At 40.9% G+C, this 17525-nt stretch overlaps 1 protein-coding gene across 1 annotated transcript in view; it reads right to left on the reverse strand.

Moving 5' to 3' along the window:
• CALCR (calcitonin receptor) overlaps positions 1 to 17525 on the reverse strand; it is a 150386-nt gene that overhangs the window by 18994 nt on the left and 113867 nt on the right. Inside the window, exons 8-10 of the mRNA XM_058816392.1 lie at positions 5603 to 5756; positions 727 to 787; positions 558 to 624 (exon numbers count right to left, since the gene is read on the reverse strand). Of these exons, the coding sequence (XP_058672375.1) occupies positions 558 to 624; positions 727 to 787; positions 5603 to 5756 (282 nt within the window). The remainder of the gene's footprint in view (positions 1 to 557; positions 625 to 726; positions 788 to 5602; positions 5757 to 17525) is intronic.

Consider the following 17525-nt stretch of genomic DNA (forward strand, 5'->3'; position numbering starts at 1 on the left):
GCAATTATTGCAGGTACATCCGTGCAGGTGTTTGCAAGTAAGAGCAGATAAAAAGATGAAAGTTCATCTTGGGTGACACAATCACATGAGCTTGGGGCTGGGTTGGGCAAAACCTGTTCTGCACCTGTCAGGAAGGTCAGGGTTACCATGCCCAGCTGGCACACCAGATGCTGTATGTGTGCACATTGCCAAGCTGCACTTGGAATCCTGTCTTCCTACTCAAACAGCACAGTTTGAGTTCTTTCCCTGGATTCTTTCAGCTCCCTGCCTCTGGAACATACCAGCTCAGTGACCAGAAGAACCCATGCTGAGCAACCAGCTCACCCCAGCTAAGGCACAGTTAAATGATGGATGACACATAAATGCAGTGTATTCCTCTCAAGTCCCACAGGAAAAAAGTGTTGTGAGCCTGTCCTTTGTAACAGTGAGTAGAGAAAACCTCTAGTTACTTCTGCGTTTTGACCAAAATACTTATAGTACAGAAGCATCTATTTTGTTTGGGTTAGCATAATTTTAAAATACTTATTTATACTGTTGATAGCAAACAATATTCTTACCAATAGAGCTGCCATTACAGGTCCATGAACAATATAAAGCAAGTGTGTGTCAACACTCATCCAGCAGCTAGAGGGGAAATACAGCATTAACATTTGTTATTAACTTGAATAAAATTTGCTGCATAGTTAAATATTGCTAAATTCCTTCAAAAACAGACGTGCTACTCACTTGTCATTGAAGTATCTGGCTCTTGCAACTGCATGAATGGATGCTGGCACTAAAGGGAACCCTGAAATGATTAAAGTAATAGATCAGTTCTGGTATTTGTTTAGCTTGAATTTCATGTGTGTCACACACTAATAAGTCTGTTGTTCACAAAACATATGGATGTGAAATCACATCCTTCAGGAAAGAACTTAGTCCATCACACCCAGATCCTGGCAACACCTCAATGATGAGATGCAAAAGGGATTAACACTCAAGGCAGGCCAAAAAGGAGAAGCAAAACCCACAGACCATGCTCTCCTGGGGTGTCTCAAAGCTGCTGCCAGGCTCCCTGCACTGCTGTGGCTTTTGCAGGGAAGGGTGTGAGCAGGGAGTGTGGGAAGGATGTAGGGATCATTCTGTTCTCAGACGAGTCTTCTCTCAGGAAACCAGGGACACTTGTTAAAGGCATGTAAATAACTGTTGAGCAAGAGAGAGGCAAATTGACTTGCATGCCAGATTATGGAGCAACAAGGAACAGAGTGAAGAGTTTCTCTTTTGGAGCCAATGGCATGAGAAAGCATTTGGAGCCAGGAGGTTTTTGGGGGATGGGAATTTGTGATATCCTCTGTAGGTTCTCAGCATCTGTGCAGCCAAGCCCACTCCATGCAGCTTTTCTCAACAGGGAGAAGAGCTGTGGCTACCATAAATCCACATATTCTGACTTATTTGTGATACCTCAGAGGAGGTTTTGACAGGGAGCTGATGGGAGCAAATTTGCACTGGCCTAGGCAACATGCCATGCTTAACAAAATAGAAAGCTCAGGTTCTTATTTCCAGCCTGACACTGAGAGTGACAGTCTGGTCCACTCCTTTTCATTTCCCTTCAGCTTGCTTAAATGTCATATCCCTTTCCAATAGGCTAGAAGCCTGGAACTGGGGAGCAGGACACGATCTGCTGCCTTGTCTGTCCTGTGCAGAGAGCTGGGCACACACCTTTGCTGCTACTGCTGCCTGTTCTCTATGAACCACTGACCTTTCTACTGAGCTTTGGATATTCTACAATTACAAATTAAAACGTGTGAAAATATCCTATTGATACCATGATTAATCATGGAGGGATTAAAAGAATACAGCTCCTGTTTTGTTCACATGTTAGTGGTTTAATAAAAATATTTAGAAGAGATGGAGGATCCTTAACCATATTGTGGGGAGTGAAAACAAGGTCCAAAGATACATAAATAAGACACTCTTATGTTTCCAGGCATTTTTAAGCAATAGCTATTTACTCTATTGCCAAAAAAAAAAAGAGTTCTCATTGCAATTTACCTTGGGAGGACAATGCAGCTGTAGGAGAACAAACTGGATTGCTTTCTCTTTTGTATGTTTTTAGAAAGTGTTCTTAGAAAAGAATGATTCCCAGGCCTCTGGCTGCAGAATTACCTTTTTGGGTGATGATGATGATGCACAGCAAAACAACAAAAAACTCAGAATAAAAAGAAAGGAGATTATGACCTCAGGGTGAGCTCATGGGATTGACAGCTTGAGAAAATCGTTTTGATTGGGAAATGGAGCAAGTCTGGGCCAGTTTTGTTTGAAGATTGAAGTGCAATTTTTAAGGGGTCTTTCTAATAGCAAAACTTCTTCAGCTGAAAACTGTGGCCTGGAGTTTTGCAAGTAGAACATGCCATATGATGTAAAAAGAGCTTTTTTCTTCTGCTAAATGCATTAGCTTGGGATATTTGGCTCAACAAACTCCAAAGCAAATCTCAAGAATGCTGTGGAAAGCCAGCATTAGCCAGTTACAGGCTAAGAAGCCCATGACCCTCTGAAGCTCAGATTTCCAGCTGCATCCTGGATGGGCTGTTCTAGGGCTAAGTGCTGGTCTTGTAAAGGGCCAAAAAGCAGAGAGGAGCAGAGATGTGGAGCATCAAAGACTGTGTGGTCGTGGTTACATGTATGAGTCCCACCTGTACACGGTGAGCAGTGAATAATGCAGAGAAGGTCCCCAGCCATCCCAGGGACAGGTAGGACACATCCCTTTAGTCATGCCAGGTCCTTTACAGCACAAACTGGCAATTAGGTCACTATTCCCAGCACCATTTGGAAGGCACTGCAGTTTCAGCACTGTCCAAATAAATGATTCCTTTTTCACTTTGATGTGGGTGAAGCTGCCTGAAGCTGCTAATGGTGATTTCCTGACCCACTGAAACAATAACAAATGAGAAACCGCATCCTCAGCCGTGATTCCCAGAGAAGGGGTCAGCTGATGGCATCAGCCTTGAAATACATCTGCCCATGCCAGATTCCATTCAATCACCTCAAACCTTTTGTAGATGTTTTTTATATCTGCTCAGATTTTTTATTTTTTTTATAAAGCTATTTTAAAAATGTCATTAGTGGTTTTCAAAATAAAGTAGGCCAGATCTTCTTGCACAGAGATTAGCAAGAGCAATGAATAATGAGTAACTTTGTTTTGGACATTTGCCTTGATCTCTTGAATTGTAATTCAGAGCACAGCCTGCTCTGGTTCCTCTGCACTGCCCTTTGGAGAAACGTGTCTCTGTTCATTGATTAACATAGATGGATGTTTAAAGTTAAACAGTGTTACTACTCCTTCTGGAATCAGTGGAATTACAATGATTCATGCAAACTTAAGGAGTTACCAGATTGTCATAATCAGACCATTTTGCTATTAATAATATTTCTATTTAAGTTAGGAGGTGCTAATCATTACCTTTTTTTAAAATTTTTTGGAAGTATTAATCTAGTTTCATAAAAATGGCTGCAGACACCATTGTCAAGAGTTATGTCCATTTTTTATAACTGTTTCCTTCTCAAGATATCAGCACCCTATTACCACTGCCACTACCCTCTTTATTTTTGGGGCAGCTCTGCAGACTCTGATATGAGTCTTATCAGGTAACTTCACTGAATTCCCCACTGCTGCTGGTGCCATTCTCAGCACTACTACAGCTGGCTCATTACCTTTCATTGCAGGCTGGATGTCACAGGTGCATTAAATTGCACTGCCTAAATTGAATGGCAACGGAAAAAAATTATGTCCATGACCATATTGCTCTTCCACAATTGGATAGGGAGTGACACTATTTTGGGAAGTCTTGTTCTGTGAGATATGAAAAAGCTTTGTCTGGAAGCAAATGTTTAAAATGACTCGTCACATTGGGTTGCTGTTTCACATCCCTATGAGACTTTTTATATTGAAATATTCTGAGCTATGAGATTTTTGTGATAGCACAGCTTCTTCCTCCAAGAGGACTCAGCTATTTGGATTGGCATGGTTCAGAAACTCTAAGTTGATTTAGGGCTCCTCAGGAAGGCTGTCTTCATTTAAGAGATGATAATGTTTCACATACTTATAATTCCAAAAGCATTTCAAGTGCCTCTCTTAGAAAAAAGAGTGCATGCTGGTGTTCTCATTAAGGAAAACCCAACAAACAAACAAAAACCATCAAAGACAAATTATTATTTGCCTGGAGTCTGCTATCTGACTCTACAAAGTATATGTACTAGAAAATCATGTTAATTTTCTTGTTATCTAATGTAGGTATCCAGCGAGCACTAAGCCTTGTATCGAAAGGGGACAGTAAATGATCAGATTTTAAAATGAAAATCCAGACAGGGGATAACTTTGCTGTTACTGCCCATTTAGGATCAAATATTGGATACCTAACTTGTGTCTGAAGGTAGTGTTTTAAATTTCTTCAGAATATATAGAACTGGGTAATTTTCCTCTGATCTAGTTACCTAATTATCTAATTATCCACTTATCTAATCTAAAAATTTCTCATTTTTATTGGTTTAAGCAATAGGGCTATTTTTCCGTTTTCCTGCTGTAAATGAAATAATCTTGAAAAAGTACAACTTCACCAAAGAGGATGGCAAATATAGAATAAATTGTGTCTGCTTCAGCCAGTGCAGTGTCTGTGCAGTGGGACAATGGTAAAGGTCCATTATTTGCTGCTTTGCTGCACCAGTGGTTTCAAGATAGGGGAGCTGCCTTACCAGAAATTGGAATGAGGCCAGAGATTCATGGTTGCCAAATTGGAAGAAAGCTCTTGATATTGATTTTCTGTCAACACTGACGCAGAATAGATTTAAAATAGTGATTTAAATGTAAAAGATTAATTGTAATATACTGATTACATTTATATGGTCTTTTATTGGACCAGGTAGTCCAAGGGAAAAATATCTGCTGCTACCCACAAAAAAGGCAAGGGGTCCCTTAGGAAAATAGAAAACAGAAGAGAATGTATATTTGGAGATGAAGAACCAGACCTAATCATGGCTCCTTGAGCAGGATGCATATGACCACATGCTGCTGGACAAAACCAGTCCTGACAGCAAAGCCATTCCCTACTCAGTAGGTAAAATAAAATTTTTTCCTTTAAAACAACATATGCCAAAATGTATCTGATACTGGATTCACTTCCTGAGAAATTCTGCTTCCTCTTTGTAGGCTGTATTTTCTTTATTTTGTGAGACACAGACACTGATCTTTCCTCTTGATTCCAGGAAAACTATACTTTACAGGTACTGTCACATATTCATGTTTTTGTATATATGTGACAAAAATAAACATTTATTTTTTTTCAGAAAAGATATATTCTTGAATAGAAGTGTATTTTTCCAATAGCTTTTCTTAACATAGCATAAGCACTTCTTTCTACAAATGCAGCAAATAAAAAATACATTTTTGTGCTGTTTTTTTGTAAGTTTCTAAGCCCATGTAACTATATTCTCAAATTTAGAGTCCAAGAACTCAGTCTTAAGCCATGATCTAATGATATTAACTGGATCATAAGTGATACATAAGTGCTAGAAGAATTCAAAAATCTGAGTGTACTGACCATCCTGCTACAGATGGTAGCATACATACCCCAGCCCAAGAGGTAATACCAGTGCAAACGCTGTTCTTCAGCAAACACTGCCACCACGATCAGCGTGTGGAGATAAATGCCTTCACACAGCATCCAGAAGTAGTTGCAGCCCAGCATGTACTGATGAAAGAATTGCAGCACTTTGCAGCTCACCTGTTAGATAAATGACAGAAAGTCACACACTTGACCAGCATTTTGCATTTAAGTAGCTGAAGACAAATGTTACTGCTAGGCTATAAGAAAGCAAAGGGTAACAAAAATTCCCAGCTCTTTCTGGTTTTTGGGTTTTTTTTCAGCACCTATCAGTAAGAAGGATTTCAAACTTTAATAAATGAGATGAACTAAAGGAATTAAATTAAATTAAATGAATTAAATTAAATTAAATTAAATTAGCCTGGAGAAAAGGAGGCTTGGGGTGCCCTTATCACTCTCTATAACTCCCTGAAAGGTGGTTGGGGTCAGGTGGGGTTGTCCTCTTTCTCCAGGCAGCAACTGACAGAATGAGAAGACACAGTATAAAGCTGTGTCAAGGGAAATATAGGTTGGATATTAGGAAAAAGTTTTTTACAGAAAGAGTGATAAAGTACTGGAATTGTCTGTTCAGAGAGGTGCTGGAGTCACCATCCCTGGATGTGTTTAAAAGAAGACTGGATGTGGCACTCAGTGCCGTGGTTCAGTTGAGGTGTTATGCGTGGGTTGGGCTCGATGATCTTCCAACCTAGTGATTCTGTGATTCTGTAAATTAAATCAAAATAAATTAAAGTCCTCACAGTAGAACAAAATTATGATAACAGCACTCCAAAAATACCAAAAATTAAAATATTTCCTTAAAAACTCAGTAATCTGGCCACTTGTTCTACAGGTCAAAGGAGGGCTGTGAAAAAGACTAACATTGAGCTCCAATTTCGATGACTTGCTTTTGATCAAGCTTTTCTAAGTTTTTTTCAGGGCTCTCTTCTAAGCGAAAGTCATTGACGCTTTAAACAGCTGCCAGCTCTGAACAAATTGTTTTGGAAAGTGCAAGCTTTTGTGGCAGCAGAGATTCTTTTTGTATCCCCTTTTTTTACCAGGGATACTGTCATTGCCACTTTGTGAGGCAACAGCTTTGCTCTATTTTGATGAAATAACAAATTGACATGAGGAACTAAATGGAGCTGGTGAAGTGGTTCCCATGCATGGTTCAGACGAGGCTACAGAGACCTTGACAAGGGATTGTGGCTGCACATTTCTGGGAATCAGTGGGCAGATGGTGGAGGGAACCATGTTGTGTCCATTACTGGAGTGCCAGCTGGTGAGGGATGACGCTGCTCCTCTTCTGAATGGGTCTCAATTCCATTGGTTTTGTAGGGATGGCAGTGAGGTCCTCCACCTGGACTTTCTGGTCACCACAATCCAGGAGGGCCAGGAGAAGTGGCAGGCATTGCTGCACTGGCAGAGACCCACTGCTTCTGGGGAGCACCACATGCTGCCTGGAAATCGGAAGTCGCAGCAGTGATAGCAAAGTAACAGCCACCATCTGTGGCCACAGGAGAATAACTATTTCCCTTAACTTCTGCAGATGTTTTCCAAGCTGACTACCTGTGCTGCACAAGATGTCATTAGGATTCACTTGTCTCTTTCAAGAGTCACTTTTGCAGTTCAGCAGATAGGGTACTGCATGTTTTCCATTTGTCTGGACTGCCCCTCTGGATCAGAAAATCTCTGTCTCTAGTCCACCACTTTCTGTTCCGAATTCCCAATTGCCCAAACATGTGTATTTCATTCTGTTTCAATATTTGCAGCGCAGGTTGGTGTTCATGAAAATATAGGTTTATTGATAGGTTAGAATATAGGGTTCTGACAAGATTAGTGTGAAGAACTGTTTTTTATTTTCTAGCAATTCATGTATTCTTACCATGCAGGACAGAACAGATTGTTACATCTTTCTTCCACACTGTGGCTGAACAGCTCTTAAAAGTGTGTCCAAAAAGGGTTGTATACTGAGCTCAACCTAACAGAGCCAACCACCACTACCACCACCACCAAAACAAATGATAAGTGAGGATGTATTTGCTCCTTTGTTCTGTGAGCAAAAGTGTTCATTAAGGGTCTTATATGATTCCTGGATTGTTTTTCAGAGATCTGGGTCAATATATTTTTTGTCTTGTTTCCCAGCCCACACTCAATGCAGCCTCCTAGCTGGCAGCTTTCCTTTTTCCCTTCTCCCCTTATTACCCATCCCTACAAGGGCTGCCTTGCCTGATGGGCACTTCCCTCAGTCTGCACACAGATTCAGGTGCCCTCCCTGGCATCAGCCAGACACCCTGGCCTCTAAAATGTAAGCAAACTTCCTGAGCCATCACAGCAGTTTTCTGTGTCTGAGGTTTGGGCTGGACCAGCACTGTGTCCCCTTGTGGAGGTCTCCAAGGAGGAGCTGCAGGTCAGAGGGGCCACCTGAGAGCTCAAGGCATCGTTTTTCTAACGGGTCCAGTGGGAGTGACTCAGGGTGCCTGCATGATGCACATGGGCTTGTCCTGCTCTTCCCAGGGCCAAATTATCCCAGCATTCCATCCAGACACCTGGGCTCTAGGAACAACTAGAGGAGGAGATGAGCACAGATGGTGAGTTCTGCAACAAAAATCCATGGTACTTCTCAAGTGTGTCATTTTGACTTAATTCTTTCCCTGTTTCATACTGTCCAACTGAAAGGAAGGTGGCAGTGGAGGATCCTTGCTCCTCTTTGCCCCTTCTCTGTGCGCACTGCTCACCAGCCCTCTGAGCAGAGACTGACTGAACACACCTCCCACTAGAACCAAGCCAGTCTTTGCTGGAGCTTGTGTCTGTAGCTCAAACATAGTAATAACATTCCCTGACAGCTGTAGAAGTAAGCTCCATTTGCTTCATTTCCCAACATTTCTTTCTTTTGTGCACCCTCCACCTGAACTATGACTTGTGGCTTCAAAAATGAAATATTTTACTTATCCTTTAGAGCAATGGACATGCAGACAACAAATGACTCTTGAGGAACTTCATAACTTCTGATGTAACAAGTTAGAGAAGTAAGAAAACCCTTGACAAAGAATAAAGGATTATTATGACTAATACTTTCACACACATCACATTAATTTGAGAATTTATGTGAACAAGTTATTATAAGGAGTTTAAACACAACAGTGCATTGAGATAAGATGTTATATTCATATTATTCAAAGGGAAACAAGAATCAGTCTGCTTTGGATGAGGTAACTAATGCAGTGTGTTTTAGCTCTGGCTAAGTGATGCAATGGAAATCTTTTCCTACAATAATGAAACTGTTTTTCTTTTGTCAGAGCAAGTAAAAGAGATTTTTCAGTAGAAGAGAACTTTTTACTGATAAGAATTGGATTAGTAAAAATAAAACACAACAAATACAACCAACATCTTGGAGTATATTGATCTTAATTGAGAAAATATAAAAATAGTAAGTTTTATATAGCTTTTATTTTTGCAGAAACAAGTAAAATAAAACTGCAAGATGATATCAAGCATTGCACAGGTGGAAGATTTGCTTCTGTAACTGACTGTTTTCTTTAGTATAATTTATAAACCTTTACTATAATCTATAAAGACTGATATCTATAATTTATAGGGTGCCCAGAGAGGTTATAGACTCTGTTTGTGCAAGTGTTCAATACCATGCTGAGTGAGGCTCTAAGGAACCTGGTCTAAGGGAAGGTGTCTCTGCCCATGACAGGGCTGTTGGAATTGGATGATCTTTAAGGTCCCTTCCAGCCAAACCATTCAAAGATCTAGGATTTTATGACTGTTAACTTTGAAATAAAAACATGTGCAGGAAGTTTATTTTCTGCTGAAGACAAAAGTTATGTTGTAAGTTCTTTGAGACAGAGGCTCTGTCCTTGCTATATCTTGTACAATATGCAGCACAGTGAAATCCAGGAAAGGATTAATTCAGCACCTTCACACTCTCAAGGGGAGTTAAAAGTCATGAGCTTTTCAGTCTGCAACCTGGTGTGCAGGTGACTGAAGCTAGTGGGTTTTAATTCATGAGCAGCACAGGCTGGGAGGAAATAGAGGTCCTTTCTAGTGCAGCCCCATAGCTGTTACTCAGGTTGGCCTCCTGAACAAAGGAATAACAAATATCCCACTTTTTAACAGCCTGGAAACAGACAGGACTGTCCTGCACTGTCCTGTTGATGGCTACAGCAAGGGTAAATGGGGAAAAATTATTAGGAAAAAACTACCAGCCCTCAAAGTCAGCTTTAAAAAAGCAGCTCCTTTTCTGCTTCTGGAAGGATGGCCAAGAATGAACCTCTTTTGGCAGAATGCAGTGTGGAAAGAAACTCAGTCTGTGAGCAAGGAGGCTGCCTCTGGCCACGTGTTTGCACTACATTGATGGGCACAGAAACTGAGAAAACTTCTCTACAGATTTGCAGGACAGTATCCAGGAAAAAAAAGAGTCCATTACTGCTGATTTTCCTTCCTCATAAAAGCAACCTCCAATGACTGCAATGATTGTGGCCTAATTACTCAGGGGCAAAAGGGGTCAATAGGAATACAGTCAGTATTCCTCTGAACAGTCCTATTCCGCTCACTTGCAAATCTCACAGAGAGTTATGGAAATCTTGTAAACACCACAGCTGCAATACGCAACAAAAGCACTTCAAAAGGATTCTGGAATATTTCCCAGAGGAGAAATAAAACAATTTACTCTCCTTATACAAGAAAGAGATAGAAATGGTGTCTATGATGTTTTGCAGGGCATTCTGGCATGTTATAAACACTTTTAATGTTCCAGTCCTGCCAAAGGAGTCCCAAAGGTCCATCTGCCTATGAAGGACCCTGCAATTGCACAATAATGTAATTGGCATAGTGCTCTCCTCAGCTAATCCAGCAGCCTCTCATCACATGTGCTTGTCATTTCTCTGTTAAGGCTCTCCTTGGTTGTTGGTTAATAGGTTATGGACAGAAAACTGCACCGTTAACTGCACCACTTACCCTCATTGGGGCGAATCTGGTAAAAACTCTTGAACTGCATAAACCCCAAAACTCCATTTTCATGGATAATAACAAAATTTAATATGAAATAAACCTGCTAATTGTTTGAGGAAGGTTGTCCTAGTAATTCCATCAGAGCAAAAGGCTTGACTCTGTTTTGGCACTGTAAAGTCACACAGATTCCCATGTGTGCCCATTCCTGCAGTGCTCTCCTGGCTAAAGGAGCTCAGGGTGGCAGGCTGGGAGATCTCTATTTTACATCAGTCCTTATCAACTCCAGAGAGCCTGCCCTATGGAAAGCAAATATGGGAATGCCCCTCAGCATGCATAATTAAATATTTCTTCTCCAAAGCTCCTATCCATTGAAATACCTCCCACCGACATTTCAAATGAATTGCTGAGAACAGATCTGCTGGGGTTATCAATTTTAATTCAAGCCAGCTATATGAGCTATCACTACAGCTGTACACTTGCTTTAAAGGGAAATAATATTTGACCTTGCTATCCTCGTTCCTCTTCACCTCTGGGAAACCTCCCCAGTGCATGGCAGAGCAAAGGACCCTCCTCAAAGAGATTGCAGCTTGCCATGGAGGCCAGATATGATTTATTGAAATTCAGTTTGAAGGCAATACAATATATTCTCAAACATCCTAAACTTAGCATTTTAAAGGAGTAGCTTCAAGTTTGATCACTGCTCTGCCTTAAAAAATGGTGGGTTTTTTCTGACTATTAGAGCACTATCCTATGAAAGCATTTTTAAATTCCAAGTATCCATATATTACACAAATAAGCAATAAAAGTTTTTTCCAAAGCAAGACTGTGCTAAATACTGTAGCTGTAAATCTCTGGCTATCAGAACACCATACCATTATACAATGTATCTGCAATGAGTCATCCGTTAAACTCTGTTCCAGTCAGAAACCTGGCGTACTGGGGTTTGGAAGAAGATTAACGTTTTAATATACTTTTTAACAATTTACAGAATGAAATGTACACAGTTCTCGGAGAGCTCCCAGGTTTTGTGTTGCAAGACAGCAAAATATGAAATTAAACAACAGGGGATATTCTTAACAGCATGTGTGTCCATGTCTATGCTATAGCAAAGCAGCCAGCCCAGATTTACACATTCTGGACAGGAATAATAAGGCTACAACTGCACATACCTGAATCCTGGCTGCTGTAGCAATAGTTGTCCCTGGACTTCAGCTTGGAGCTCTGCAGGGCCAGAGGGGTTCTCAGAGCACATCTGGCCCTGTCTCAGTGTGCAGGGGCCATTGGCTCCTCACCTGCAGGATGGCAAGTGTGACACAGGATGTGAGGCAAAGAAAAACAGCCTCACCATTCCCAGGGGGTTTTATCAGCTTGGTTTCTGAGCAGTGTTGCCAGAGAGAGGCAGTTTTTCAGGGACCCATTGTAGATATGAGCCTGGCTGATGGAGGAGACCAGATAGGCCAGCAAAGAGGGAGAGAAAACAAGGGCAGGGCTGTGTAAAAAAAATAACACAAGACAGTGCAAGCTGATGTTCGTTTGGAGAGGATCTGCTGCCACCTTCTCCCAGTGGAGGGAGGCAATCCCTGAGCAAAAGGGTTAAGAGCTCCTGCTATTCCAAGCACCTGTCCTCTACCATGACACCTGAGCAAGAGCCACCAGGCACAGGAGGACAGGACAAGGCAGACGTTACTCAAATCTGCATCCAGGCAGAGCTCTGGGCATTGAGCCCTGAGCCAGGGTAGTTTAAGTTTGCATGGAGTATATCTAACAGTCAAGTGCACCTACCTTATATTTGAGGTGTAAGATCTAGACCTACAAAATAATTTCCTGGGGACTAGGTGCACTTTGATGACATGGATATATCCACTCACAATTCAGTTAAATGCTCCAGGAGTTTTCTAATGATACAACTGGGATTTGTGATACTAAATATAGACACCAAATTTGTCTCTCTTGTAATCAAAAGATAATGATAGAGATGATGGAGATTATAGTAAAAATTACCTCATCCTAAAGGATAGATCTAAAATAAGCCAGATGGATAGTACGTATGGATAGAATATAACTTTGTCTATCTTTAGCATGAGGTGACTAGGTCAGCTGTATGTTTCTGCAAAGCAGGTGTCCAAATGTAAGATGTGTCTGACCCTAAATGTTTATGAGTGCTTTAATTTTCTAGATGTGCTCAGATGCTGCTCCAGTGTCTTTCCTGGGGTGACCTACTGCTAGGTAGAGCTGCCAACCCTTCAAAGGATGTTGGGCCAAGGGGATGCCAGAAAATTGCAAAGTCAGTCAATTGGGTGTACAAAAGCACAAGCCACTCAGAGGTGAGATGGTGAGCAAAGGAGTTCAGTTATCCAAACAATGACCTATTATTGGCCAATACCTCATTCTGCCAACTAAATCTAAAGGTCATGTGCATGACTAACCCAAGCCTGTTTAACTCCTACTGAAAGTCATTACTGTCATGACTGAAAGTCATTACTGTTTCTTCTTCCATACCCTTATTCCGCATGTTTGGCTGTCATCTGTAAAGGCACTTTGATGTTCTTTCATTTGTTTTTTTCTCTTCTGATTCAGGCTACTTCTGTTTGGTCTTAGATACCTTGAAGAAACACAGGGTAGCAGAGGCATGGCTGAAAATGGGCAATACTTCTGGTCTGCACAGCAGTCATGGAAGGGCACGTGTGACTTCATGGTAGAGATGTGCAGGATGACGGAGTGAGGAATGAGCACTCTGCATTTAATTCACCTGACCTGTTTTAGCCACCTGCTTTAGAGTGAGGTAAATTGTCTCAGATTGAGACACAGCTGCCTCTAGAGGAAACGTTGCCATTTCATCAGACAAATCCCAGTGAGGAAAATAGCTGTGGCAGCATGGTATCAGGGAGAGTATTGTGTTTTGGAAACATTATGGTACTGTCTTTCTGAGGGGAATTATTTTTTTAAGAATCCAATATTTTGAGGGATTTTGAAAAATATTTTTGGGCAATACATAGTCAAATTTCTCACATTTCAGTTAGACCCTTTTAAAGGCATACTGCAAGGAAAACTTGGAGAGACACCTTGAATGTTTCTAGATATAATTGCTTTATATTCACAGAGAAATATCAACACCTGAGCTGCTTAAATGTTCTATGAATGTGGAAGGCCTTGTGTAAAACAGAGGTTCATGAGGTTCACTTGTCCATGCAGTGTAACACAGAATCCATCAAAAGGCAACTATTAGCATCTGCACTTGTTGATCTGACATTTAAGGAGTAGCTACTTGACATTTTCTATGCCTAGGGACTAATGGCACATTATTATCTATTTAACATTCAGTCTCTCAGATGCATTGGAGACAGCGCAATTGACAGAAACCTATGGTTGCCCAGGTACTATCCCAAGTCATCTTCACTTTGTCATCTCTCCTATCTCTTAGGAAGACCAAAAGGAAAAATGAAAAAAGCCTCAGAAAGCCATCTAAGTCAAACACAATTCCATCCTGTGGAAGATGTCTCCCTTTGGAGACTGCTACAGCTCAGATCTGAGGGTAAAGTAAACACACCTTTCTTGAGCAGCAGTTCTGGAGACACGTCATGAATTTCAGCAAATCTGGAATGGATTCACTCGTTTTGCATAAAGCAAAAGTGTGTGCTTTCCACCGCGGCTAAACAAAAAAATGACAGCAAGAACTGGGATGCTGAGATTCTGCTGATTTTGGGAACAACTGTGCTGGGAGTGCTCACTTCTCACTGCCACAATGGCAGAGCTTCAGGGTCCAGAGATGTTGCAGATGTGTAACAACCAGGCAGAATGACAGGTTAAATCTGACTTTTCACAGATATTTGCATCTGAAGTTTGGGCTTGTTCTGGTTATTTGAGTGCACGTGTACTCACCTGAGCAGAAAAGATGTGGACAGAAAACCTGGGAATGAGCTCTGGGATTTGATGCCTTCAGTTTTTGGGCAACAATGCATTTTGCATTACAAGGTTCTTTCTGGAAACACATTTCTGGAGGAAATGGTACTCAGATTCCTAAATAAGAGGCCGTACACAGGATCTGATAGAGTCTGAGTTATTTTGACATGAAAATCTTTGGATTGGGCTACATGAAAGCTATCATGTCTCCCTTTCTTTGTGGATGAGGGCACAGATAGATAGAGTAGGAGTTTCCTTTCGCTCTGACTTCTGTGGTCACCCCTCTGCAGACACATGAACATTGGAACTGTGCTTGCTTGCATCTCGGGACTCAGCCACCACATCTGTGAACCTCAGCAATGTGATTTGGGGCTTTGTTCAATTCAGAAATTCTTCTTAGTGGGGATAACTTCTCTCTAACTTGCAAGATTAGTGCCAAATCTTCCTGTTCTTACTCTTATTCTATTGATTTCACAAATGCCCAGGCTCTGTGTCACCTCTTGGTGGCTAAAATGGATGCTGAGGATAAGTAATCTAATGGAAGCAGGATGGAGGAATAGATGTACTAAGATAAAAGACTTTAGAGAGGCTTTGACAGTGACAGAAAAGCTGTGGAAATAGTCACATGGAAAAAAAAATCAAATTATTTAAAAAGAATGGCACCTCCTGAAGCCCTACCCCAAATATAACACATGAAAACAACTCAGAAGATTGAAGTGCCCCTTTCCCTTGTGGATCTCCACCTTTGCTGTTTCCACGGAGGTCTGCTCCATGAGGGGGACTGCTGGAACAACTAAGGACAATAAGCCACATGGAGCAGCAGTTTTACCATTTGTCCTCACTGGTATAATTTATGAGCATCACATTTGATAAAAAAATGTTTTAAATCCCCCATTCTCTGCCAGTCTAGATCAGCAGGAAATGAAAGCAAGAAGAGGTGAGAAGATAACATTTGTATGGTAAAAAATACCCAAATTGACATTTTCCCCAAAATGCAGCAAATTTTCTTTGCTTTCTTATCTTACATTGCCTCTCTATTCCTTTGGGAACAGGTGAATACCAATTTTGGAACCCTATAAATCACAGTAACTATTCTTTTATACTTGTCATCTGTCCACACAGCTCAGTATTTTATTTCTACAGTTTTGCTGTAATTGTGGTAGGAAGGAAAACCTAGCACAATTGGGAAGTTGTGGTTTTTATTTTAATTTGTTGGTGGAGAGATTATTTATAGTGTTCTAGTATCCACAAGAAAGCTAGAAATTTGAGTATTTTTACTACTATGGCCTTGCTTTAAAATTTTAATGTTAGTGGGCACCAGCCTTTCTGCTCTCTTGGTCTAACAATGCTGAAAGCAGTAAGATGCTTAGAAGATCTTAGTGCTTAGAAGGCTTGCTTTTTCCAGGAGATGGGTTTTGGGCAGTATAGATAACCAAGTGCCCCTTGCCATCCCACCTCATGCCCACAGTGTCAGCAAGCTTAGTGAAATGCTTGCAAAGGGAAAGGGACCATGTGCTCCTTGCAGAGACACTGAGTGCATGCTACACCATCAGCTGGGGTGGTAAACTGGCTCAAGACCTTTAATAGGTATCTACATCTACACATGGAGGGAAAAACAGCCTCCATCCTCTCACCCCTCATGTTCAAGGGCTGAGTTAGTTACAGATGCTGCCAGGAGGAAATGAAATCATGCTGTGTATAGTTAAACAGAATTTAATGCTTTGGGTTCTTGCATACCAGGTCTGTTGCTGAGCCCACATAAGAGGGTGTACAGATTGTTTATACTTTAAGGCCTAAAGAAACTGTGTGGCAATGACTTGGCAGTGGGATTGGAGTGTGCCTGAATGGATGCTGTGTCCTTTCTCTCTGCCATAGCATGAGACCCCACACAGGGCTCCTAGGAACTACTAGTGGAGCATCGGCCCTTGCCATGGCCTCTATAAAACTGCAATGGAAATACAAACTTTCCCACCATACAATGGCAGAAGCAAGGGTGAAACTACCACATAAAAGGTGAAGAGGCTACAGAAGAACCTGCAGAAAGAAGAGAACAGATAATTCTACTAGAATGTGAAAGAGAAAAAAAATTACAGTAAGATCTCTAAAAGCCTTTGTGGAAGAGGTTCTAATTACTGAGACAAATTACTAATTTGTGGCCAAACTTAGCCCCACCTAAAAGCATATTTATATGATGCCCATGGAGCTGATGAATTGCTCAGTTTCTCATTGGCAGAGCTGCCCCTTCAGGCATTAGGTGTCGATTCCTTTTACTCCCATCAGTATGAGTATTAAAATGACTGCTCTTGTGGAATACAGAAAATGAAAATTACAGATCTAATGTGTTAGACTGTATTGAGAGATTTGGCAGCAAGAGTTTTATTTCTATTTAAGAGGTTTTATTGGAGAACATAATGTGCTGTCCACAGATCACCCTTCTGCTGTGGGTCAGTCTCATTTAGGAAGGTGATAGATGATATCTCTTCCTATGAATGCAGTTCCAGTAATAGCACAATTAATGCAGTTCCTAGTTCAGATAAAACAGTCAAAATTTTCAGTATATGTAAATAAGTGTTCACACATGTGTCCTGTTTATTTTTGTTTAAATGTCTTTGAACCTTGTCCATTGCTTCTTCATTTCTTTCATGGCCACCTGGACTCAGATCCTTTTTTTCCATGGTTTCAGATCCAGATTAATCCAACAGAAAGAGAAACAGAGAGAGATAAAATTGTATAACTAGAAAACATGAAGTAAATAAGCAGTTAAGATTATTATAAAAGTGGTTTGACTTACCATTTTGCATGAGCAGAATGATCATCAAAGGATTTAACTCTTAGCAGCAATGTGAGGACAATGTGGTACAGACTGTCCTCAAGTAAATGATGCTTTGGATTGTCTCATGTCATTTCTCCCTGAGTCACAGGGAGAATGGGGCTGTCTTGGAGTTAGGAAAGAATTTCCTCTCTTGCTCCTTCTGACTTTTCTCCTTGTTATTTAAGAGATTGTTCTTTCTTCTTTCGAACTTATATGGATTTGTTGAGATCCTCATAAATTAT

The sequence above is a fragment of the Ammospiza caudacuta genome, chromosome 1 (assembly GCF_027887145.1).
Source record: "Ammospiza caudacuta isolate bAmmCau1 chromosome 1, bAmmCau1.pri, whole genome shotgun sequence".
Taxonomy (NCBI): Eukaryota; Metazoa; Chordata; class Aves; order Passeriformes; family Passerellidae; genus Ammospiza; species Ammospiza caudacuta.